The 25,219-nt window shown below is 49.6% G+C and overlaps 1 protein-coding gene across 48 annotated transcripts in view; it reads right to left on the bottom strand.

Annotated features, from left to right (window-relative positions):
* Positions 1 to 25,219, bottom strand: part of TACC2 (transforming acidic coiled-coil containing protein 2) — a 211,973-nt gene that overhangs the window by 60,241 nt on the left and 126,513 nt on the right. For 4 of the 48 annotated variants that reach the window (XM_067024477.1, XM_067024476.1, XM_067024473.1 and 1 more), the window contains exon 1: positions 16,710 to 17,023. The exons of the other annotated variants lie outside the window; for them this stretch is intronic. In XM_067024477.1, the coding sequence (XP_066880578.1) occupies positions 16,710 to 16,777 (68 nt within the window). In that variant the 5' untranslated portion in view covers positions 16,778 to 17,023. Of the gene's footprint in view, positions 1 to 16,709; positions 17,024 to 25,219 lie in introns of those variants that run through there. 48 annotated transcript variants of the gene reach the window in all.

Raw genomic sequence — 25,219 nt, forward strand, 5'->3', positions numbered from 1 at the left:
ACAGCAACGAAGACCCAACGCAGCCAAAAATAAATAAATTAAAAAAAAAAAAAAAGTATCTTCCTTTAAAAAAAAGAAAAAAATCCTTCCCTGCAAACCTTTAAGGAGTTCAGGTCTTTTGAGCATGAGTTGACCATTCTCCTTGCCTGGCACGCTGCAAATAAATGCTGTACTTTCTTTTACCACAATCCAGTGTCAGTAGATTGGCTTTGCTGCAAAGCAGGTGAGCGGACCCAAGTTCAGTTCAGAAACAACACCCTCCTGGGGAAGAGAACAGTGACCTTGAGCGAGGCATCTGGAGACCCTGAGGCTTTGACAACTGAGAACATGCTTCCAGACTGGGTTCAGTTTTTGCTATATTTCACTTATGTGAACCAATACGTCCCACAGCCTATCTCTGCTAATCAGAAAGATGAATTCTCCAGAAAACCTCTTTCCCAGCTCTGCTAAGTGAATGACAACCTGCGGTCCACTGTGGGTCTCAGTGAGCCTCCGTCGCGATGCTGCACACAGAAACAAGATGTACAAACCTGAACTCGGGATGGGGCGGCCAGAATAATTTTGTAAAAAAAAAAGTCTGACATTTAGAAAGTTTGAAAAGCTCATTTTCTACCACTGTCTGCAAACAGCGCTTCCGTATAATAAAGAAGGAGGAGGATACCAACCTTTTGTTCCTTTCTTTCCCATCTCTTTACATGATAAAAAGGAAAAGAACAGCTTGTAAACAGGATGCCAGTTGCTGAGAATAAGTATTGTTCAATGTCTTGAAAACATGCTTTTCCCTGAAAGCACCGCAGGCCTCAGTGTGTTATCACGCCCTCTCTCATACAAGATACAGCAACATCAACCCAGTCTTTGACCTACTTATTAAAAATTCTGAACTGATAAAATCTAAGTGAAAGCACTTTCTCTGTGTATAAGATAGGAATTTATGGTTCTGATCATTTTGTAGATGAACAGAGCACAATATTCACCAAATATAAAAAAATGAGATCAACAGATCTGGTTCTAAAAGTCCTGCTCTTTGGGCTTCCCTGGTGGCGCAGTGGTTGAGAGTCCACCTGCCGATGCAGGGGACACGGGTTCGTGCCCCAGTCCGGGAAGATCCCACGTGCCGTGGAGCGGCTGGGCCCGTGAGCCATGGCCGCTGAGCCTGCGCGTCCAGAGCCTGTGCTCTGCAACGGGAGAGGCCACAACAGTGAGAGGCCCACGTACCACAAAAAAAAAAAAAAAAAAAAAAAAAAAAAGTCCTGCTCTGCCACCTGTGAGGTGAGCCCCTTGGGACAGTTTCTGTAACACCCCTGGGCCGCAGTTTCCCCGTCTATGCAGTGCGCACAGCAGCGAGTGACAGGTGGTGGTACCACCGGCCACATGAGGTCACTTTGAGAAGTGAGTTTATACCTGGAAAATGCCGTGCACAAGGCCAGGCAGTTCGAAGGCATTTACTCTCGCCAGTCCTTCAAGTGTTAAAATTCTACAACCAAGATTATTGTATCCATCACCTAAAATAATCAGAGAAACGCTAAGCACAGTCATCTTTTCTTCAAAGCCCCCTGTAGTCAGGGGACAGCTGTACCAATGATTCCTGAGTTTTCTACAGAGCGACGAGGAAACAGTGTGATTTTCTTGCTCTTCCCACACACCTAACACCACCCCTCGCCCCCAGACACATACTGCTAAAAGGGCTGTGGGCGAGGAATTGTAAAATTAAGCAAGAAACTTCACTCGACTATTTACTGAATTAATTCACAGCCAATCGGAGAGAAGCTATAATCAACAAAACAGAAGTGCTGACAGTTTGTTCCTGGCTCTGGGCTGCACTTGGAGTTTCTCTCTCTTGCGTTCCCTAGAAGGAAGGTTTCTCAGAGACAGACTTGAAGAAGGAGGAAGGAGACAGTCATCACGGAGCTGGGGCTAGAAGGTTCCAGGCAGAGAAAACCACAAGAGGAAGCACCCTGAGGTGAGAAGGAGCTCGCCAAGTGCAAGGAATGGGTGTAAGGCCCCCAGACCTTGAGACCACAGTGAGCAGGAGGAGAAAGCTGCCTTGAGGAGCTGGGACACCAGTGGAGGGTTCTACTCGGGACAAGAGCTCGCCCTGGGCTTCCCTGGTGGCACAGTGGTTGAGAGTCCGCCTGCCGATGCAGGGGACACGGGTTCATGCCCCGGTCCGGGAAGATCCCACATGCCGCGAGCAGCTAGGCCCGTGAGCCATGGCCGCTGAGCCTGCGCTCCGCAACGGGAGAGGCCACGGCAGTTTGGGGCCCGCGTACCGCCAAAAAAAAAAATAAATAAAAAAAATAAAGAGCTCGCCCTGATGTACTTTTTTTTTTTTTTGCGGTACGCGGGCCTCTCACTGCCGCGGCCTCTCCCGTTGCGGAGCACAGACTCCGGACACGCAAGCTCAGCGGCCATGGCTCACAGGCCCTGCCGCTCCACGGCATGTGGGATCTTCCTGCACCGGGGCACGAACCCGTGTCCCCTGCATCGGCAGGAGGGCTCCCAACCACTGCGCCACCAGGAAAGCCCTGATCTACGTTTTTAAAAGGCCATTCTGGCTGCTCTGAGAACGGCAGCAAGAGCAAGAGTTGGGGGGCGGTGGGGGAGGAGATGATCAGATCAGCAAGGAGATAGGAGAATCCAGAAGGGAGAAGATGAGGCCCAGACGAGCAGAGGGGCAGGGACCAAGGTGGTGAGAAGCGGTCAGATTGGAGGTATTAACATGTGAGAATTAGGGAGCCAGCTGTCAGCAGTGGAACTGAGATTCCACGAGCGCTTTCAAAACGTTTTGGCTAAATATAAGCATTTATTTTTACTTGCACTATAATTGATACAAGGAAAATATAGTTTTTCTCGACTCCAAGAGACTCTGAATCATCTTTTACACCTGTCGATTTAATAATAACAAAAATATCGGAGTCATCATCACTGTTTTAAATATGACAAAGCTGATAAGTAACCTCATATTTCAGTTACGTGTAACAGAGCTCCAATGAACAGGTAAATTTCCCACATCAAACAGACAAACTGTCTCAAGGTTAAGGGATTTGAGACAATAAGCCAATGGGGTTAAAATAGACTCTCAGAGCTGACCTTCTTGACAACAAACAACTCAGTTTTATCACAAAAGGAACAGAACACGGTACACATCTGACCATAGTCACCTGGCTATTTCTATTCATCTTGCCTGCAAGCCCAGTTACTTATAAGCACGCTCCAACCTCCATCCTCGCTTATTTTTAGGGCAAGATGTTAAAGGCCAGCTTTGTGCTTTGTTTCTCAAATCTCTTGCATCAAAGGCTCAAAGTTCTCCATTATCTCAAGGTTCCTGCTATTTAAAAGTCATGCTTCTGGTTTCAGCTGAAAACCTTAATGTAAGATGAATTAAATAATTAGGGGCTTATCTCTCCTTTATTTGTCACAGGACATGTGAATGGATTAAGCATAAGAGATAAGAAAAGGAAAGAATCAGGGATTTCACCTAAGTCTTTGCTCACAAACCCGGGGGAAGCATGAATGGAGAATACGATACATTTTTCCCAAAATTAAGATGGAGAAGCTCTGACTCTTGACATTCCACCGCGCACTTCCTTCAAAAACCAACACGAGAGGGTCTCATTTGCTTGGTTCAGGTAATGACGATGATCAAGACCACTGAGAGGACTGGCCAGCTCGAGATCAGACTCCTGGAGGAAAACCCATCGGCCAGATCCTCATTCCACAGCCTCGAAACTCAAGTAAATAGGAATCTTACAACAAAGACATCAGGCATGGAAAACAAGCATCTCCACCAAAGAATGCAAAAGTACTCAGATATGGAAAAAAAAGAATCAGACACTTCCTAAGCACCATTTCAAGACGGAGGCCCCACAAACCCTCAATTTCTCCCTTAGACACTATTTTCATCCCAGGCCTTGCAAGCGATGCCTCAGAATGAGCCAGAAGGAGAGCGGGAAGGGGAGGGTATGTGTCACTCAGAACAAGGGACTCCGCGGCACAAACACTTGATTCTGAGCCCTTAATAGATGCTTGTCTGAGGGATGCCCAGAGGTGAGCTCACCCATCTTATCACAGTATATCCAGTGTTCTCCGCCTTAGATTTTTTTCCAGGTCCCAGATGAGAGAAGATGCAGACTCACTTCCTGACACAGGGACACACTGTCAACGCGCAGCCCGGGGACCTCGCCAAGGCACGGAATGCTGCTCCGTCACCTCCTCACCCCCACTGCACACTGAGGTCTCCAGCTCAGTGCCTAGGATGCCCATGTGCATGGCTTGGGGGTGTGGCATCGGCCTCCCCAGCAGATGTGGGCTCCCTGCAGGCCGAGTGTGGCCGCTGCATCACCTTGGCCCCCAATTCTTCATGTGTAGCCATCATTCTATTACTTTGTTCCCTTCTGTCTTACAACTTGACTGCTCCAATGTCACGGATTTTCAACCCCAATTTAATTTTTTACCAATAAAAGGTTACATCTGGGTATGGGGAAGGTACTTCCCAGGGCCCCTGAGATTTGGGCAATCCGTATCATCTCCTGGGAAGCCTGTGCCCAATCACGCCCCCACCTCTGGTCCCTTCCACCCACCACCAGAGGCCTCTAAACCCTGACTTTTAGAAGGGGTGGTCACATTTGGAGAAGTGGGAGAAAATCAGTATCCAGGAAATTACAAATATCATGTCATGTCATGCCATGTCATAGTATATATTTTGAGCACAGACTGGGAAATATAATATGTAAACCTAAGAGAGTGAACTTAGAAAACCGAACAGCAGTATTAAAGCACCCCCTTCCCAGCAGGCTGGTTCTGAGGTTTAGCGTGTTCTTTTCCACCTTCACAAGCACTCAGGGGTTTTCTTGTTGTCATAAAAAGTTCGGACAAGTGATATTAATGTAGCCTACTACACAACGTATTGGCATTGCAGGATTTTCTTCAGTAATTACATAGGAATTATGCTATAGTCAAACAAAAAACCAGAAACATTTCATATATCATTTATTTTTGTTGTTATTTTTTTTGTTTTGTTTATACTGGGTTTTTTTTATTAAGATGTTACTTTTTTTTTTTTTTTTTTGTGGTATGCGGGCCTCTCACTGCTGTGGCCTCTCCCATTGCGGAGCACAGGCTCTGGACGCGCAGGCCTAGCGGCCATGGCTCACGGGCTTAGTTGCTCCGCGGCATGTGGGATCTTCCCGGACCAGGGCACGAACCCGTGACCCCTGCATCGGCAGGCGGATTCTCAACCACTGCGCCACCAGGGAAGCCCTAAGATGTTACTTTTTAAGAGCAGTTTAAGGTTCACAGCAAACCTGAGGAAAAGATGAGATTTTTCATGTACTTACTATTCCCTGCCTCCACATGTATAGACTCTCCTATTACTAATATCCTCAACTAGAGTGGGACATGTGCTACAATTGATCAACCTAAAATTGACACATCATAATCACTCCAAATCCATAGTCTACATTACCGTTCACTCTATTTTTTTGTTTTGTTTCGGTTTTTTGCAGTACGCGGGCCTCTCACTGTTGTGGCCTCTCCTGTTGCGGAGCACAGGCTCCGGACGCGCAGACCCAGCGGCCATGGCTCACGGGCCCAGCCGCTCCGCGGCACGTGGGATCCTCCCGGACCGGGGCACGAACCCGCGTCCCCTGCATCGGCAGGCGGACTCTCAACCACCGCGCCACCAGGGAAGCCCCCGTTCACTCTTGGTGTTTTACATTCTCTGGGTTTGGACAAATGTATAGTGACGTGTATCCATCATTATGTCATATATCATTTCTTTACATATTCTCTTAGGTGGAGAATTCTTCTGCAGCAAGGAGGGGGATGGGGTGTTAACCCCATTTCATGGATGTCATCACTGAGGCTCTGAAAGGTGACGGTCCTGGGGGCACGGACTGAGCACCAGCAATGCCTCGTGCCCAGGAACCTAGGACAGGTCTGCATTGTGTGCGGTGGTCCACTAATTGTTCTTTAAGGTTGTCTTTATTAACCTTGCACTGTTCTTGACAGTGGAGACGGGCTGCTTAGCGCTGATCTGGGCACACTCACCCCTCTTTATCTCAGGAGCAGCTGGGTCACTACATCAGCACCCCCCCCCTCCAGTGTCAATGTCACCTGACTCTCTGGTCCATGTAAAATATGCAGGTCACAGATATGGACCCATTTCACCAGCCAGAAAGACAGAGAGGAAACGAAGAACTTGTAGTCAGGAGAAAGAACCCTCAGACAGTCCACTGAATCCCACGGGCAGGGCCAGGCGACAGGGACAGGCCCACACAGAGAGGGCAGACAGGAGAGAGAGAGACAGAGACAGAGAAAGGCAGGGGGGAAGAGTTCTGCCAGCACAGCCTCCTCCTACTGTCCCGTCTCTGGGAGCAGGTGGCTAGTGACCTCGGGGCCGGGACTAAATCCCAAGGTGGCCGTGAAGGCTGGGGGCAGCCCCGGTTCTGTGCAGTCGGGTGGGTGGTAAGAGCCACGCCCTGGAGCGGGCCAGCGTTCATGGTGCGTGGTCCACAGCGCTCTTCCCTCATCTATTACTAGAACAGTTGGGCATGAGGGACACGAGAAGGAACAGCTCTCCTGCTTCCACATCCTCACGGGCAGCACCTTGAGCACCAGCCCCGCCAGAGCCCACCTCGCCATTCTTACCCGGCTCTCCTCCCCACTGACCCCACCTCTGTGCAGCGCCCAGAACCATCAGCAGCGAGACTCCGGGGCAAACACTGATGGAAGCTTCCAGCCACGCATGACCACACTCGTCCTGCTCCTGACTTCTCCCTTTGCCTTGGCCCCTCTTTAGGCCTGACCCTGGGACCTAGACCTACTCACTACAGGTGCCAAAACGCCCGGGACTTTTCCCAGGAGCAGCCTCGCCTCCCACGACACCCCGGTTAGGGCTCGAGACACAGGCTGAGCTGCCGAAGGTCAGTTCATCGGCCAAACAAGGACCAGGGCCCAGAGGACCGCCCCTCCCCTCGGTCTCCTCACCTCCCAGCCTGGTCCCTGCAGGCATCACCAGAGGCTGCACAAAACCCCAGCTGCTGAAAGCCCCTTAGAGGCATCAGGAGGTTAGAGGACCAGCCCCAGAGGAACTCACCTATTACAGGTTAAAGAAGGTGAGTCTAAAAGCCACAAACTCTGACGTTTTAGGTTTTTCAGGTTTTTGTCCAGTTTTTTGGACAAAATGGGAGGAGATCCCTTTCTCTAAGCCATCCTGACCATTACCACCTGTCAGTTATAGGAAACATTTTCCCTCTTTTCTTTCTTTTTTGTTTTCCTTTGCTCTGGACCTTTATTTTTTCGGTTGAAGTAGAGTTAATTTACAATGTTGTGTTAGTTTCAGGTGTACACCCAAGTGATTCAGTTATACATATACATATATGTACATTCTTTTTCAGATTCTTTTCCCTTACAGGTTATTACAAGATATTGAATATAGTTCTCTGTGCTATACAGAAGGTCCTTGTCGTTTACTTTGTATATAGTAATGTGTAACTGTTAATCCCAAACTCCTAATTTATCTCTCCCCGCTCCCGCTTTTCTTTAAATCAGTTTGAAGTTTTGGTTTTTCACGTGCCAGCGAAGGTGCCTAGCTGAGGCCACAGGCAAAGGCCTTCTGAGGAAGAGACACTGAGGGTAGAATATACCAAAAGGTCCAGCCGGACCCCGGCATCACCCACCCACGCCCAGCAGTTGCCTCTCGCACACCCTCTGGGCACTTCGGCCTTTTCCTTCTCCCCCAGGAGCAGAGCTCCTTGGAGACTGATGCTGTGAGTGATGGCCTCACTCCCCCAGCAGCGCTGCCCTCCAAGGAAAGTGTCTGCAGGGCCAGTCTTTCTCCTCTCGAGCATTAAAGGAAATGAACACAGTGACAGGATCCTCTCTGAACAGAGTCGGGCCAGGAAATTCCACGCAAGACCTACATGTTTGCAGATGTTTTCCCTAAAGTAAAGCCAGCCTCTCCCGCCTTCTTCCTGGAGGGAAAATACTTCCAGACTGCTTTAGGCATGTCCCTTTAAAGCAGATCAAAGAACAATTAGCAAGTTCCACCAGGGCCTGGACAAAGAAAAGTAACTGTCAGAAGCTGGAGCCCCCTTTGATCCAGAGAGACCCAGATCTGATCCCCGTTAAAGGCGAGCTTGAGCAGGGTGGGGGGAAAGGGGCGGAGCTGCAGAAAGCATGGCTGCTCCTGGGCAGGCAGCCACTGACGGGTTGGCAAATCTCAGTGTGATTTTCTCCCCAAGCATCAATAAAGAGCGGCTGGGTGTTTAATAAATGTTAAGCTCAACCTAGACGAACTTCAGCTACCTCCCACTCGGATACACAGGGTAAACACCCACTTCCCTTTGAAATTGACCTCTAGAACATCCCTGAGATGATGGAAGGAATCAGAAAATTAAAAGACACTTCAGGGCAAAGACACAAGCTAAGACTCAAGGGAGGGCCTGGACCAAGGGGCCTGTCAGTCATTTTTATCCCCAAATAAACTATCCACTACATTTCCTCAGTGGGGAGAGAATTTGCAGTCTAAGCTATTTCACTGCCCTGGGAGGACACCTCTGGTTTAAGCTTGCCAAATGATATATCTAAATATATTTTTTAGCAAATTGAAAGTTAAAGGGAAACGATTAAAATGACTACCAGACTCAGTCTGAATGATAACTAGCCGGAAAGGCCCGAGTGATACTTCACAAATGATGTGCTCATGGGATTTAAAACTAACTTTCTGCCAGGAAAAAGCCCCCTGTGATAGCTAAGATCCTGATGTTTCCAGCTCTAAAATTCTCAGACTCTGGAACTCCACAAACACCTTGAAGGAAATGAAGCTGGGATGTTGACCGCAAACTGGGCCCAGCAGTTGGCCTTAGCTGTCAGTCCCATAAGGACAAAGAGCTGCTAGGATCTGCCTTTTAGCAGGGGTGGAGCAAACCGTGGACAGAAGGGCCACCTCCACCCCTGCCTCCACCCCACCATCCCCCACCCAGAGCCAGGAGCTGCTGCTGCTTCCATTTCAGGAGAAAGCAGTGAAAGCAGCTAAGGTAGAGAAAACAACGCTTCTAACTAAGGAGGGTTGGCAAGTACAAAACCTGCAGGAAGTCCACCTCTCCAACAGGTAATTTATCACACAGAAATGGGACGCACTGTGCAGAAGGCCTCAGGAGCCGCCTTCTTTTGCTATAGGGCAAAGATGAGGGAACAGAGGGCATTCGCTGCCCGCACTCCTGCCCAGCCTCATAAGCCTCTGCACTGCCTGCGGCCGCTGCCTCACCTACCCAGCAATGAAGGCGGGGGAGAGACCAACTGAGAGACGGACAGAGACACCCTCGGGTGCACAGAAGTTTGGGAGAAAACAGACGTCTGAGAGGAGGAGCGAGCCATCCAGGAAGGGAAGGAGGAGGCTGCGGAGCGTGTCCAGCTGTTACCTGAGTAACCTGTAGCCTGCAATGCATCAATGCATCCTGGGATATTCTGCGGAAGCCTTTAGGCAGGGGTGTGCTTCCTTTAACCCGGGGCTCTGGCAGGATCCTGTGACGCTACATGGTGGTGACTGGCAGGCCAAGGGTTGAACCAGCTGTCTTCCTGGGTCAACTACCACAGAACCTTAGTGCCTGGGGTCCACCCGAGCCTGTCCTGGCCCCATCAAGTCCCCGACTGCCGGGCCCCTTGGCATAGCTCAGTGTGGAGCTGATATGCCTAGGATTCTTTTTGCTAGTAAGACATTCATTCATCTGTTCATGCATTCATTCATTCAACAAATGATTTACTGAGCACCTACTATGTGCCAGGCTCTGTACTAGGTACGGGGGACACAGGCATAAAAAGTAAAATTGTGAGAAACTGTAATGGAAAAGAATATGAAAAAGAATATATGTATGTATAACTGAATCACTTTGCTGTACAGCAGAAATTAAACACAACATTGTCAATCAACTATACTTCAATAAGATTTAACTAAATAAAAAGCAGCAAAAAAAAAGAAAAAAAAGAAAACCAAGGAGAATGCCCTCATGCTGCTCACATTCTGAAACAGTTAAAGGGACAAATCAAATAACTCCACATTGTGCTAAGTTTTACAAAGAACTCAAACAAAAGAATGATATACTGAGCTGCGATGTCCAATACAACAGCCGCTTACCATACGTGGCTATTTTAAATTAAATTAAATTAAAGATTCAGTTTCTTGGGTGTACCACCCACATTTTGAGCGCTCAGTAGCCACAAGTGGCTAGCGGCTACCGTATGGGACAACACGAATTATAGGACCTTTCCATCATCACAGGTTCCACCGGCCAGCACTGGAGAGTAAAGGCAGGAAAACCTGCCGAGAATCAAAGCTGGAGAAGGAGGCGGCCATGCCAGCATGGAGCAGAAGGCCTTCTAGACGGTTTACAGCATGTGCAAAGGCTCTGGGGCAGGTGGGTGTTGTATGTTCAAAGAACTGACAGATGACCGGTGTGCTTGTAGGCCCCAACAGAGGGTTTGGATGTTAGACTAAAAGCAATGGGAAGCAGATACAGGGAACTGTTTAGAAAGAAAGGAGGTGAGGGAAAAGGAAAAACAGGATTTGACTACCAGGTTTCTGGTCAGAGCAGCTGGGCGGTGAGGTGCCATGTGCTGAGATGGGAAACTGGGGTGGGGGCTCGGTTACCTCATATGTACTTTTTTTGGTTTTTGAGATAAGGAAGGTCATCAGTTCTATTTTGGACAAGTTAGGCCTCACCACCCCCTGAGAGACCCAAGAGGAGATATAAAGTAAGCAGCTGGATAAGTATGGTGCTCAGATGAGAAGGAAGGATATAAATGGGGGCATTCTCGGTACACAATAGTATTAAATCCGTGAACATGGATGAGATGTCTTAGAACAGAGAAGGTGGCCCAGGCCGAAGACGTGAGGAGCCTTGTGTTGATTAAATGGCCACGAGGTAATGAGAGGAGGGGACATGGGTCCAAGCCCTGCATGATCAGGTGCCAGCAAAGTACAACTCACTGCCTGTTTCTGTAACTGAAGTTTAACTGGGACATTGGTGTACTCACTAACTGTCCGTGGCTGCTTTCACACTCTCACAGAAGAGTTGTTGCAACAGAGACCATACAGCCTGCAAAGCCTAACATGTTTACTGTCTGGCCCTTTACAGAAAAAGTTTGCCAACCCCTTAATTTAAGCCATGCAGTGACTTCAGTCTCCTTACCTATAAAATGGGGGGCGGGAGTACCTGCCTTATCATAGGAGCAATGATATAATGTTTCTATAATGGGAAACACCTGTGTCTACTCAACAAGACTAAGAAGAAGAGCTTTTCACTCTTGGCTTTGACACTGCAGCATCCAGCTCTGTTTCCATGTTCAGCAAAAGCAAACAGCACCCACCTGCTCTCTACAAACAACTGCTAAAGTGAAGTTGTAACCATAAACGGAACCAGTGTCATCCAAGCTCCCACTTCCAATGCAGAATGGATATACATGAGCAGTTCTAAGTCAGTTCTTTGTGGCCAACCAGTCTCCCGCAGACTCCCGTCAACCTGAAGCAAGAGCATGAGTCCATGAACAATTGGCTTTCATGGAACAATTGTTTACAGTGCCTAAGTCCTCATCATTAATCTTAGGGAGAGAGAATGGAATTGTTCAACATCCTTTGCCTACTCCCCAACGCTGCCCCAGCTCAGGCAATCCATCTGGCAAGAGAAGCCAATCATATTTCAGGCTACAGTGGTTCCTAGGCAACCAAAACTATATAGCCACAGAAACAGGCTGTAGATGACAGAGAGAAACATGAAGATGAGGACAGCGCGTCGATGGGGAGAGTGCCCCGAATCCACTGACCCAGATGTAACACCTGCCACGGTCACTTAATCTCCCAGTCGTAGCCGCTCACCCTGCCATCAGCAGGTGCCCTGTCCCAGTGCCCAGCAGAAAGGGGTGGCATGACCCCTTGGACAACTGGCAGCTACCCGGAAGGCCTTGGAATGTTCTCGCCTTCTGCTCACCTTAGAGAAAGCCAGCAGGTCAGCCCTACAGAGAAGGCAGTGGAGGGCCATTCTTCTGGACCCAGGTACCTGGCCACAGAGCCCACACTGGAGATATTCAGAAACGATAACCAAGGAAAAGCATCTGCTATGGACTCAATGCTGGTGTCTCCCCAAAATTTGTACACTGAAACTCTAACTCCCAACACGATGGCATTAGGAGGTGGGGCCTTTGGGAGGTGATCAGGTCATGAGGGTGGAGCCTTATAAGGGCATTAGTGCCCTTATAAGAAGAGATACTTGAGAGCTTGCTTTTCTCTCTTTCTCCATCTCTCTCCTTCACTACCCTGTCATGCGAGGACAAGAAGACAGCCATCTGTAAACCAGGAAGGGGGCCCTCACCACACACTGGCTCTGCCGACACACTCATCTTGGACTTCCCAGCCTCCAGAACGATGAGAAGTAAATATCTGTGGTTTAAGCCCCCCCATCTGTGGTATTTTTGTTGTAGCAACCTGAACTAAGATAGCACCTTTGGGACTCAGACAACTCCCACTCTACAGATAACTTTACAGCTTATTCGGTTTCAGGGGGGAAAAAAACTACTCATCATTTTGTCAAACGATAAGATCCAAAAGTGAAATCTGCTTCTAGGAACTGAGAAGCGCACATTCGAGATGCTGTCATTTAAGCTAAATGATTTAGCCAAGGGTCGCCTTAAGAAACAAGGCTTTGAAAGAGATCCAATGAGACCTAAAGAAAGATCCTGCCAGGAGCCCCAGCAGCCCTTTCTGGACTTCTGAGTGATTGACATGCTGGCAATTTTCAGACACAGAGCGTTCCTGCTTTTGCCACTGTCTGGTGCTTTTGCCTTCTCTGAGTCTACACAGGTGGAATCTCACCTCTGAGAAGCCCTAAGAGTCACTGGACCCTCTAAGCAGCTCCCAGATTGAGAGACAGGATGAGGAGCCAGCCACACAAGGATGCAAGAGACCAAAACTCTACTTTCCCGTCTGCGACCACAGCTGCACAAAGAGTTGCAACCCCTGTCCTGGAACCACTCAACCTGGTGCAGGTGGTGCCCAAGGCCTCTTTTTTAATTGTTATTTTTTTAAAAATTTTCATTTATTTGGCCATGCTGCGCAGCATGCGGGATCTCAGTTCCCTGACCAGGGATTGAACCCGCGCCCCCTGCAGTGGAAGTTCGGAGTCCTAACTACCAGACCCCCAGGGAAGTCCCTCTCAGCTATAATTCTGATCCCACTAGCATCTCAAATCCCAACTCAAACTCATCAACCTTCCCCCAGACGCACTCCCGATCCCGTTTCCTCGTTTTGGCAAACGCCACATCCTTTTCTTGGTCATCTGAGTATAAACCCTCCACTTGTATTCCCCACCGTCTTTAACCTTCCCTCCCCTGTCTCATCAGTCACCAGGGCCTTCATCACTTCTCTCCATCCATCCTCGCCCTCCGACTTTGATCCTCACGGGTCTACGCAGGCATGGGTTTCCCTATTTGTGATGTTTTTTAGAGCCCAGGTCATGAGTGGTGCCACAGACAAGCAGGCTGAACTTGCCCACAGAACAGTCACTTTCACTCTCAGATGCTAATGGCCCCTGGCTGCCCCTCGGTGGCCAGGGTGTGGGAATTTGCAGGAAGCTGGGGGAGCCCCCGGCATGAGGGTCTCCAGCGACACAAAGGACAATGTACTTAATGCTGCAGCGGAAGAAGGGCACAGACAGCGGGGCTAATCAATAGACTCAGACCACATTTACTCAAGTACTTCCCGTCCCTTTCCTGCATGTGTTTCCCAACCGTCAGTGCTGAGAAGTAAGTGTTTTCTGTGACAGAATTCTTCTCTCCCTGCTACCCCTCCTCTACTCGGAAACAATGGCTACTGTCGCTACCAGAACTTCTTTCCCAGACAAGAAAGCAGCAGCTAGAGAAGTGGCCAAGGGTTTCTGAGGGACCAGGATGGAGAGACTCACCTAGCTCAGAGCTTCCCCAACTTTTCTGCCTAAAACTCATCTGGGCATATTTACAAATCACTGGTTAAAATGGAGATTCTGATGTAGCCAATCTGGGGTGGGGCTTAAGAGTCTGCCTTTCTAACAAGCTAGGGGAAGCTGATGCTGCCGTTTGTGGACCATCCCGGGAATAGCAAGGGACTGCAACACTTGAACCTCAGTCCCCCTTGCCTCACCTCCCAATCCCACGTGCCATCCTCCAGTCTGCTGCTATACCCCAGAGGGGAGACACAAGACTCCCCATCTTCCTCCTTCCTTATCCCACTGCACTCCTGTACAGAATGAAGCTATCAGCTGGGGCCACAAAAGGTGCCCAAAGGCACCCCAACCTGAAACCAGAAAGACAAAAATCCTGTAACTAAAAAAAAAAAAAAAATGTTCTGCAGGGACTTCCAAACCATCCCTGTCTTCCTCTGCCTTTTGGTTTCACTCTTATACATGGGCCTCCCTTAATTTGATCTTTCACAGGGATCCACCAGAAAAAAAAAGAGATATAAATGTTCGGTCTAGATACCAGTTGTCATGGGCTGTACCTCGCGGCAGGCGTGCACCGAGTTCATCTCCGTCCCTGCAGCCCTGACAGCATTATCTTACAGTGGAAGCGTCTTTTCTGCCATGGACCATATGCTACGCTGTCTTGCGTATTATTCATGTGCATGTGATTTTATGTGCATGGAAACGCATACTACTGTGAAAGACACGAACCCGTGCAAAAAGGGGATACTATCTTAATATGCTTTTTTAAATCTCTAGACTGGAAATAAGCAAATCTGGAGCAGAAAAACAAGCCCCAGTTACTCAGACAGTGGAGATGCGATTTTAGAGAAGAGTTGCCAGGTATGCCAGGTGCCAGCCCCAAGCACTTTTTCCACTCTCTCCATTTTTTCAAAACAAAATGTTAGGCGATGGAGGGTGGGATTCTGTTTAGGAGGAAATATACCATCTTAAAGATCTCAATTTAGAGACATTTCAGAAGTCACACTTCCAGGGAAAGAAGACTCAGGCTGGCACATATGGACCAGCTCACGCATGCAATATTTGAGAAGCAGCTTCCATCACGATGTGGCTGTTTGGCCTGGAGTTTTACCACTTATTCCCATAGGGTAGACTTAGGGGACCTTATCCAAAAAGGCAGCTTCTACCTGACAGAATCTGTCCCAACTCAGCCCTCAACCAGCAGAATCCTGGTCATTTATTAACGCAACTGGGAAAGAGGGAGGGGATGCCAGGGACGGGTAAGCTGAATTCCCAATGGCTGAGGAGTGTATTTTCCCAAACATACGGTCACATTATCTTTTCCAAGTCTCTCTACAGCTTTTAGACAGGTTTGAGCCCTGACAGCTCACTAGCCAGTTAGTACCTACCACCCTTTAACTAAAAATAGGCCGAAACTGTTCTTTTAGGCTTGGGCTCAAGTCTTGTGTGGTAGTACGTTATTTCCACGCATCTAACAATACGACACACGAACGAAAAACAGGGCAGGCAAAGCTCAAGGCTCACGGCACTTAAAATCCTCCAACACGATGTGCCTCCGTTGTAAGATGATGCTTTCTCGAGCTGCGGGGAGGAAGACAAATGATCAGTGCACACCTGCTGCTTAGCACGGTTCGCTGCTAAAGAGCCGGAGCCTGGAAAACCATGAGGCTCACTCAGCCTAGCATTACATCACCGCGCTGAGCCAGCTCCTCATTGAAACCCAGGAGCGGGGACGAGTGAGAAAGCCCCACATGGCACCCAGCCCCTACTACAACACACAGACCAATCCCTGCAACCCTTTCATCGACACATCAGTGGCTCCCGTGACCACTTGACCGTCCCCACCCCTGCAACCCCACCAAATACTCTTCTCGGAAACACATTCTTCTCTTTGGGAGAGGAGAGCAGGCAAGGCTGGGGTGTGGAGGCCCGCAAGCCTGACCTGCTGAAACACAGCTCAGCAGCCAGACCTACTCAATAAGCCCCATCCTCCAGGCGTGCCCGCGTAGGCAATGGAGGCGACCGTATAGAGATGGCAATCCTAATCAACACCCAGCCAGGATAAAGGCCACTTCTGAGCACATCAGCTCTGTGGTTTAGAGAAACGATCGGATTCCTGGATGGATGCACAGTCAAATGCTGCCTCGACCAATGGACCAATGACAGGACCCTTCAGCTGCCTTTACTAATAATAGCAAGAGGCCTTGTCCTCGACAGTGTTCACCAGCGAGTGAGTGCATGGACGCTTAGGCTAACGGGACTGAACGTCTACCAGCGATGCTCCACTCCACCCGCCTAGCCACGTGAGTGGCCGCCCCTAAACTGGTCTGTCTCCATGGGCACAGCACTGCCACATTCAAGGATTCTTCCCATGAGGCCCCTGTCTAGGCCCGGCTATTCCCTTGCAGGAAATACCACTGTGCCGGGGGTGCAGAGAGAAGACCCACAAGAGGCCCCCAATCATGCACCGGGCTGCTGAACAACCGTAAAATTCCAGGGGGTCACTTCTGCCCCCGACAGTAACCTGGGGCTGTCAGATGCTCATTCCAGAGGGGGAACTAAATGCTAGAAGGGGGAGCCACCAGGTAAAACCATGCAAGGCTGCCTGGAGAGAACGGCGGGGCCAGCCCCAGCTCCAGGCTGCCCAGGCATCAGGAGAGGGGGCACTAACAAAGCCCCGGTAGCGTCTCCTCCTGGGGGGACGGCGGGGGGGCCTCCAGGGCGGCCCGGCGGAGCACTTACATAGCCTCGGAAGCCTCCAGGTTCAGGTCGCTGGCTGGGACTGGCTGCAGAGACTGCGACCCTCCCATCCTCGCTGCGCCCTGGCGAGCAGGCTAGCCGCGAGCAGGGCCAGCGTCCTGGCACGATTCCTCCAGCGGGAGCCCGGGGTGGGCCGGCCGGCGGCCGGGGCTGCTGCACTGCAGATGGGAGCAGCTGCTGGCATCCGGGGCGGCGGCGGCGGGGAGCTGCGGATCGGGGCCCGAGCCGGAGCCCGGGGAGCGAGCGCCGCGGAAGTGTGCGCGCGAGGGTGGCCGGCGCGCGCCCCAGTGTGTGCGCGAGTGTGGACGGCGCGCGCGGCTCTGCCGGGGCGCGCGAGTGTGAGCGTGAGCGCCGGTGGGGTCCGAATGGATCTGCTCTCAAACCCCCCGGCAGCCCGGCTCCTGTGTACGACACGGTGATGTCATCATCACCGAGCAGCCCCCGACGCCTGCATCTTCACAAAGCTCCACCGCTGGCTCCGGAAACGGGGCGAAGACCCTCCCTCTACACCCAAGTCGCCTCCCCCAGCTTCCCGCAGCCTCGCCCAGACCGCCGGCATTGTGTGGCTTTGAAATGCAAATGCACTGCGGGCTGGGGAGCGCGGGGCCCCAGGAGGGAGGGGCGTGGTGGTCTCGGCCAGGCTGACCACAGAGGGAGAGAGGTATTCTCAATCCAGCCGGCTCATCCCTCCAAGGAAGGAAGTGGACTCTCCCGGTGGCTGGGAGAGCAGGTAAACAGCCTGCAGTGGGAAATGTGCAAGACGTGTGCAGTATCCTGGCGGCTTCTGCCTCCCTCAGGCCCGGTGACCAGGCTAGAGCTGGCTGAGGCCTGTACCAGGGAGATGCGAGGGCCTGGCTCCCCGCCTCCCCACCCCTCGTGAACCTAGGCCCGGCCTCCAAGGACACCTTTTGGGGGCGGGGGGATTGGGGGAAGAAAGAAACACAGCCTGCTACAGCGTCTGCAGCCCCATCTTTGGCCACCAGATGAGGGCTCCACAGAGAAGCCCCGTGCAAGGGCTCATCCTAAACCATCAGAAGCCAGGCAAGCTGAGAGCAGCATGTCAAGCCCCTTAAAGCTAAGGGTGTATAGGGAAAAGGCAGCCCTCCCTGACATACGATCAAAACATCCATCTCTGTGATTCTAAACACAGGCTGGGCCTGCAGGAGTGTCTGTGACACCCCATCCAGTGCGCACAGCACCCACCCCCATCCCCCTGCTGGGGCAACCATGCCCAGCTAGCCAGTTCCCCCCACCTGGCTCTGGCTGGCTGGCTCCAAAACCCTCAGGTCTTGCTTGGGCTCCTGGGCATCTTCATCGAAGGCTCCACTAGAGAAGGATTTCACCTCCTTTTGGTTCAGGAGGTTTTGGGGGGCCACCTGGGAACTGACCATCCATCCCATTCTGAGCTCCAAACACAGACTCATGACTGAATAAAGGTTGAACCTCTGATGCGTAAATTGAAAACTCTTCTCCAGGTTCCCAGCATTTCTTTACCCCACAGCGCAGTCAGCCTAAAATGCATCAAAATTGTGGCCGAAAGACAAATAAAATGGAAACAAAACTCAAAGCATTTTGAAATGTCCTCCAACACACTGAGCGTTTTCTAAAACTGTGGCCAGGGATGTTTGGATGGGTACTTTTGAGGTTGTGGCTCCTGATGTCAGGGTAGTTCTAGAGCTTCATGGTGGGCTGACTTTCCTCTGCTGATATTTAAGATCGGTGTCAAACAAAGAGCCAGAAAGTCAAAATCCTTTCCCGGGATGTTACAACATGAAATTTCCAGGAAACGCTGAGAAGGTTTACTTTCTCGAATTTATATGAAAATAGCTAATGACGTGTCAGTCTCACAGGGAAGGTGACTGTCCGGGGGGTGGCCTGGCAAGACTTTTGCTCTAGAAAGCACCTCCCAGGAAGCTGTCAGCGCCGCGCGTCATCTGGTGGCAGGGATTCTGAGACTTGTCGTTCATCCTGTCATTCTCGGCACCCCGAGGGTTTGTTTCTTTGTCAGAAAACAGACCTCTTGGGCCACATATGCAGCTGGGAGTCCAAAGAACCTGACCACATGGAGCTGAAAATTCCATAAGCACTAACCTAGACTTAATCTTTGGAGGAAAGTGACCCCTTCCCTGGGCACTGAGGGTATGTATGGCCTTCAGCCAAACTCGGCACTAGGAAAATACATGGGAAAAAATGAGAAACCACAATGAGAACTCATCTGCTAACTTTTATTTTTCATGACACGTGAAAGCACAGACCCTTCCAAGTGTCCTGATCCTTAACAGGTAGGGATTTGCTGCAATAACAAGAGAGGGCTTTGAAATGAGAAGGGAGTCCATCTCCTGACTGACTTCTCCTTCCTTTGCTGTGTGGCCTTGAGCCAATCGCTTGACCATACTGAACCACTGCTTCCTCAGCTGGCAAAAGTGAGGAAGCCTCTGTTTTGCAGGGTATTGGGAATATTAAAGTATATGTATGAAAGCCTGGGACCAGGACTGTAATTGCTGCTTGAGCGGTGTTAATTTTCTTTCCTTATTTATAGGAAACGTTTTCCCCTAAGTATAGCACCACGTAGGAAATGAGGAGGCTTTACAGTGAAGTGCTTTTATTTAGAATCCCAACAATCATAAACTTATCACCTAGTGACACTTCACTTAGTAGGCGGACACCATCTCAGTGATGTTAAAAACATGACCGAAAACCAGGGGAAAAGCAAATAAAACCTGGAAGCCCTTGAGGTCGATGCAACTGAAATCCGTGCATTACTAGTTTCTATGATGAACTTCCGGAAGAACTTCTCAGACCCTCATTTAAGACAGTTGATGTTTACTTTACACACAATTTAAAACAAGCTTGGGAACTTCTCTGGCGGTCCAGTGGTTAAGACTTCACGTTTCCACTGCAGGGGGCACGGGTTTGATCCCTGATCGGGGGACTAGAATCCCGCATGCTGCGCAGCATGGCCAAATAAATAAATAAATAAATAAATAAAATTAAACAAGCTTGGTTAGCTAGTAATTCTGCCTACAGAAAAAAGGAAAACTTAAAAAAAAATGGGGAGAGATACTGATTAGAGAGGAAAAGGGCTGCTCTCCCTAAGAACCTGACCATGCTTGCACCCTCATCTCAGACTTCCAGCCTCCAGAATTGTGAGAAATCAATGTTTTTGTTTAAGCCACCTGGCCCAGGTTATTTTTATTATAGCAGCCCAAGCTGACCAACCAGGATGGACTGCTTAAGATACACTCCTAGGACCAAGAACAACTAACAAAAAAGGAAAAGATTAAAAAACAAAACAAAACCACTATCCAAGTTAGACCAAGGAAATTCGAAAAAACAGCAGTCCGGGGCCATTTAAGCCAGCTTAAGGGCTCCCTAGACCCTGGGCTCTGGTCATCCATAGGAACCGCTGATGACAGATACCTCCCGCTATGCCCCCTCCTGCCTGCTTACGCCCTCCCCTTCCTCCCTTCCTTCCTCAGCCACTCCACCCCAAACCATGCCCAGAAGGTAAAATCATGGGTTTCCACAATAAGAGAGCACAGAGTCCATCCAAAATTATTACAGTGCAAGCAATTAGCATTGCAAACACACATTCCGCAGTGTAGTCAAACCTGCACTGAGCACCCGCTTGGGCCAGACCTTTGGCTGAAGCTGAGGCTCCATCAGTGCCTAGTCCCAGCCTTCCTTCCCAGAAGTGCTGCCTCCAACCCGCCCGGCTGCTCCTCCCTCCGCCTCTTCACACCCACCCCACACTCCAGACTCGACCTGCCTGCACCTGGCCACTCTGTGACATGCAGAGGCTGCTACAGCAGAGCACTTCCTCTCTCCACCAAACCAGTGATGCCCAATGTTTCTAACCACGGCCCTCATGAGACCTGAACTCCTCCCCCGCTGCCGGCCTGTGGATCAGAGCATGCGTAGTCTAGAACGCTAAAGGTCAGCTAAGCCCACTTAGATGGGCTCCACGGCCAACCCTCCTGCTGATGTCTCCAAGACATCCTAGAAACCTGGATAAATCAAGGAATGCACCCATCATTTCTAGATCAATTAGCAATTCCACGTATATTAGTGCATTTAGCATGTACCTGTCCTATAAATGTCAAATAAGATGAGTCTATTCTCAAGTTACTTACTGACACATACCAGAAAGATCAGCAAACCTGCTAAATCCTTGTAATTGAGAGATAAGATACATGGTACAGACTTTTAAATCCCACTAGGGTCCAAGGGACGGAGCCACAGTCAGAAAGGGCGAGTCATTTGAAGCACCTCTGACACCCCAAGAAAAACACACTTGAGGGCTTCTCTGGTGGCGCAGTGGTTGAGAGTCCGCCTGCCGGTGCAGGGGACGCGGGTTCGTGCCCCGGTCCGGGAAGATCCCACGTGCCGCGGAGCGGCTGGGCCCGTGAGCCGTGGCCGCTGAGACTGCGCGTCCGGAGCCTGTGCTTCGCAACCGGAGAGGCCACAGCAGTGAGAGCCCCATGTACCACAGCAGTGAGAGCCCCATGTACCGCAAAACCAAAACAAACAAACAAAAAAAACCACACTTGAGCGGCTTCATCTTTGCCTCCAGCCTCAGGGAAGTCTCCAGTTGCCATAGCAACAACACTCTCCAAACAAGACCAGTGGACCCCTGTGCTGCTAATTAGCCCAAGCACACTGGCTAAAGGAAACCAGCTCAGATCACAGAAAAATCCATCTGGCGAGCACTAATAATGTAAATACAGATGGAGAATGGGCCTGGGCAAGATCCTATTTCTTCCAGTCTCTGGCCTTCACCGTCACAGTGGGACCATAGGGAGGCTGCACAAAAGCAATGGACCGCCAACCTTTATGCAGGGTCCCGGCTCTGAGGTGCCATCACCACCGGCTTGCAACTTGTTCCTTCATCTCAAGCCCGGAAGGTCCGGCCCCACAACCCACAGCTCCAGCCAGCCTGTCGCTCACTGCCTTTCCTAAGATTCTGAGAGCTGGGAGCCGTCTGATTTCAGGCCCGAGTTCAGGCCCACGTTCAGCAACCATATGTAAGTAGGAGCCTGAGACCAGCAAAGCCGACCGGCGTACAGGACCAGGCTGCAGGTCACGAACGGCGTGTTGCCGATACTTTCCCCTCCCAGGTTTTACGGAGTAGGGGTCCATTTTCCTGGGCTTTTGGAGACACAGCTTTCACGTCCCGCAGCCTTGCTCCATAAGTTGTCCACTGCCTTCGGGAAAAAGTCCCAATTCTATACTCCGGCCCCGATCCTGACACTGGCTCCATCCTGCATTCGAGCAAGGCCAGGGTCCCCGCTGTGACCTCAAGCCGAGGAGGTGCCTCTGCCCAACCTCTCCAGCTCTCCCAATTCCTCCTGTGCATCGGGGCCCGTGTCCCGGCCAGCTTCTAGGAGGGGTGAGTCTCCTCCAGCCCACAGACTTCTCCCCACTCTCTACCGCAGGCAGATTTAAGCCTCGGTGCTTTCTCACCTCATCAGAGTCTCGCTTTATCCGTGTGTCTGTGTTTGGTGTCCACGCTCTCCGGCCTGCCATGTGCCCCACGCTCAGCCAGAGCTTCATAAACATACACGGTGTGAAACCTCAGAGGATGTGGGAACAGGTCCTGGCAAAAGTCTTCAGTCTTATGGTAAATAGAGAATAGGTAGACGATTGTGGGGTTCCTTCATTTCCAGGGCCACAGGGATTCTGATCATCCTCTATACTCCAACATTAAATCTCACATGCTCACCCTGCAGAGTCTGAGTGGTTTACTTGGGCTGAAGAGCAGGCTCAGGTAAAACCTCATCTTTTCCAATGTTCTCTTGCTCTCTCTTTGAAAAGGGCTGATCTTCTATGCCTTTTTCACCGCCTTCACCACAGGTACACCTGAGATCTTTCAAAGTTCCTTACAAGCAAGGACCACCCCAAAGGCTACTCTTCATGGGGAAAAAAATTCCTTTCTTTTAGGATAGAAGGTGAAGGTTGAGGATTTTAATGTTAGACCCAGGAAGGCGACCCAAAATGTACTAGAAAAGAAATCAGTAAAGCGAGATAAGGGGGACTTCCCTGGTGGTCCAGTGGTTAAGAATCCATCTTTCAATGCAGGGGACGTCGGTTCAATCCCTGGTCCGGTAACTAAGATCCCACGTGCTCCAGGGCAAATAAGCCCAAGCGCCGCAACTACTGAGCCCGCACGCCACAACTACAGAGCCCATGTGCTCTGGAGCCCGCGCACCACAACTAAGACCCGACACAGGGCTTCCCTGGTGGTGCAGTGGTTGGGAGTCCTCCTGCCAATGCAGGGGACACGGGCTCGTGCCCCAGTCCGGGAAAACCCACATGCCGCGGAGCGGCTGGGCCCGTGAGCCGTGGCCGCTGAGCCTGCGCGTCCGGAGCCTGTGCTCCGCAACGGGAGAGGCCACAACAGTGAGAGGCCCGCGTATCCCCACCCCCCCCCCCAAAAAAAAACCACCAACAACAAAAAAGACCCGACACAGCCAAAAAATAAATAAATAAAATAAATATTTTTAAAAAGAGAGCGATAAGACTCACTTTTATTTTAAAATTAAGGATTCAGGATACATTTTTAATCTTAGATTCCTACAAGAAGAAAAGAAAGCAGGCCAACCCTAAAACCCAGGGCTATGCAAAAGTGAGGACAGCATTGAGTTGAGAAGTCTCATCACATGTGCAAAGGAAATCAGTAACACGAACACCACATCCCAGAAGACTAAATAAGATCCTTAAAATCCTTCTTTCTTTACCAAATAAATTCAGCTCTTTTGAGATGGAAATGGTAGAAGACACTCTTGAGATAACATTTTAGAAAATATATCCTACCTAATCTCAAAAAGGATTCAAGCTTGCAATTCAAGACAGCAAAAGAATTTTGAAAGAAAAGATGGCTAAAAGCCTGAGGGACTGAGGTTATCCTGAAAGTACTTACCTAAGCCCTGGATGGAGTAAGCTGCAAGTTTGACTCTACGTTTCCCAGCAGCCAAAGCGAAAAGGGAAACAATCATTTTCAGTTACACAATTCATCAGACCCAGCAGATTTTTTTTTAAAGGCCATTCCATGGATAAGCAGCTTTTTGTGTGACTGACATTCTCAACATGCTCTTTCCTATGGGTTCTCCATCAGGAAACAGGGTATATGGTGGATAATGCCTTCAACAATATCCTTCCACCAAATACAACATTCAATTTCATATTGCAACTTCAGCAAGCATATCTGCCCCTACATAGCTCCTCTAGCAATCAATAAAATCAGAAGTTCCTGGAGGATATATTTCTAGTTGCCCCATCCTTCAGAGAGGGTCCCCCCCCAAATCCACGTTCCTACAGTAACAAGGTTACAATAAGGGGAAGCAAAGGTCAGCCTTGGAAGATGTTCATCAACAAAGCAAGCACTTCTGGACTCAGTTGTCCCTCAAATACTCCTCCTGGCTTCACAAGTTCTTGCCAGTTGTCTCTCGTTGATTGTGGGGAAATATACAACACCACCACTGCAAAGGAAACCGCAAACCTAGCAGAAGCTGCAGGACACCATGAAGTGAATGAATCCGATCCTGAGGAACTGCTCAAAAGCCACCCAAAGCTGCTGAGAAATGGTGATCTGTGAACAACTGAAGAGGAGAAACTCACAAAGATGAGGAAGAAGGTAGCTTCGAAGAGAGGACATCAAAGAACCGAGAGAGAGAGCCCTTCAGAAAACTGTTGAAGCATTTATGTTAAAGTGACTGTGTACTTGAGCTGCAGGAGTCAAGTGTGAAGTGAAGAATATGCAAGTCTGAAAATCTGCCAGAAAAACATAGCCAAAATTCTTTGTTCATGCTAAGCACGAACATATGGTTATCATTAAAGTCCACATTTTGTTAAATATTAATCATTCTCATAATTTTTTCATTTCTCTTTTCAAGATCAAGTCCCAATTAAACATTTTCCCCACTATTACCGTAAAAGTTTGATTCGACAAGTGGATTCATTTTAAGTGGCCTTTCTCAAGGAACACTTTTCTTTGGATAATCTGCACCCCTTACTGTAACTACTTTTATCAACTAGGTTTAAGATCATAGGCAAAACCAAACAGGGAGACATTTGGCCAAATAAAACACCGACCTCCAGAGTTCAAGCTTCTACTAAGAAATAGTCAAGTTTCATTCAAACCTGGAAGAGAGAACCGATTGATTGGGGTCAAAAACATAACCAGTGAAATCCATCTTTCCTCTCGGAGAACTGTTTCCAAGAAGAACACAAAATTGCAAAAGCACTATAAAAATATTTCAGTCCTTGTTAAAAGAGCTAAAATACTGTATTTGATTTGACTGCTGTGTTAATCTATTGAGTTCCTCTAGAGCTTAAGCCTACTGGTTTTAGAGGTTACTTTGTACCAGGAATAAGAGGCCTTTTAAAGAGAACATTCAAGTGTAAACAGAGATGGAATCTCCCAGCTGTCAAAATGGACAGTAAAGCTGGTTTCTGAAGCCAGACTGGAGAAACAGGTTGAGAACTGCAGGTTC

The sequence above is a fragment of the Kogia breviceps genome, chromosome 2 (genome assembly GCF_026419965.1).
Source record: "Kogia breviceps isolate mKogBre1 chromosome 2, mKogBre1 haplotype 1, whole genome shotgun sequence".
Taxonomy (NCBI): domain Eukaryota; kingdom Metazoa; phylum Chordata; class Mammalia; order Artiodactyla; family Physeteridae; genus Kogia; species Kogia breviceps.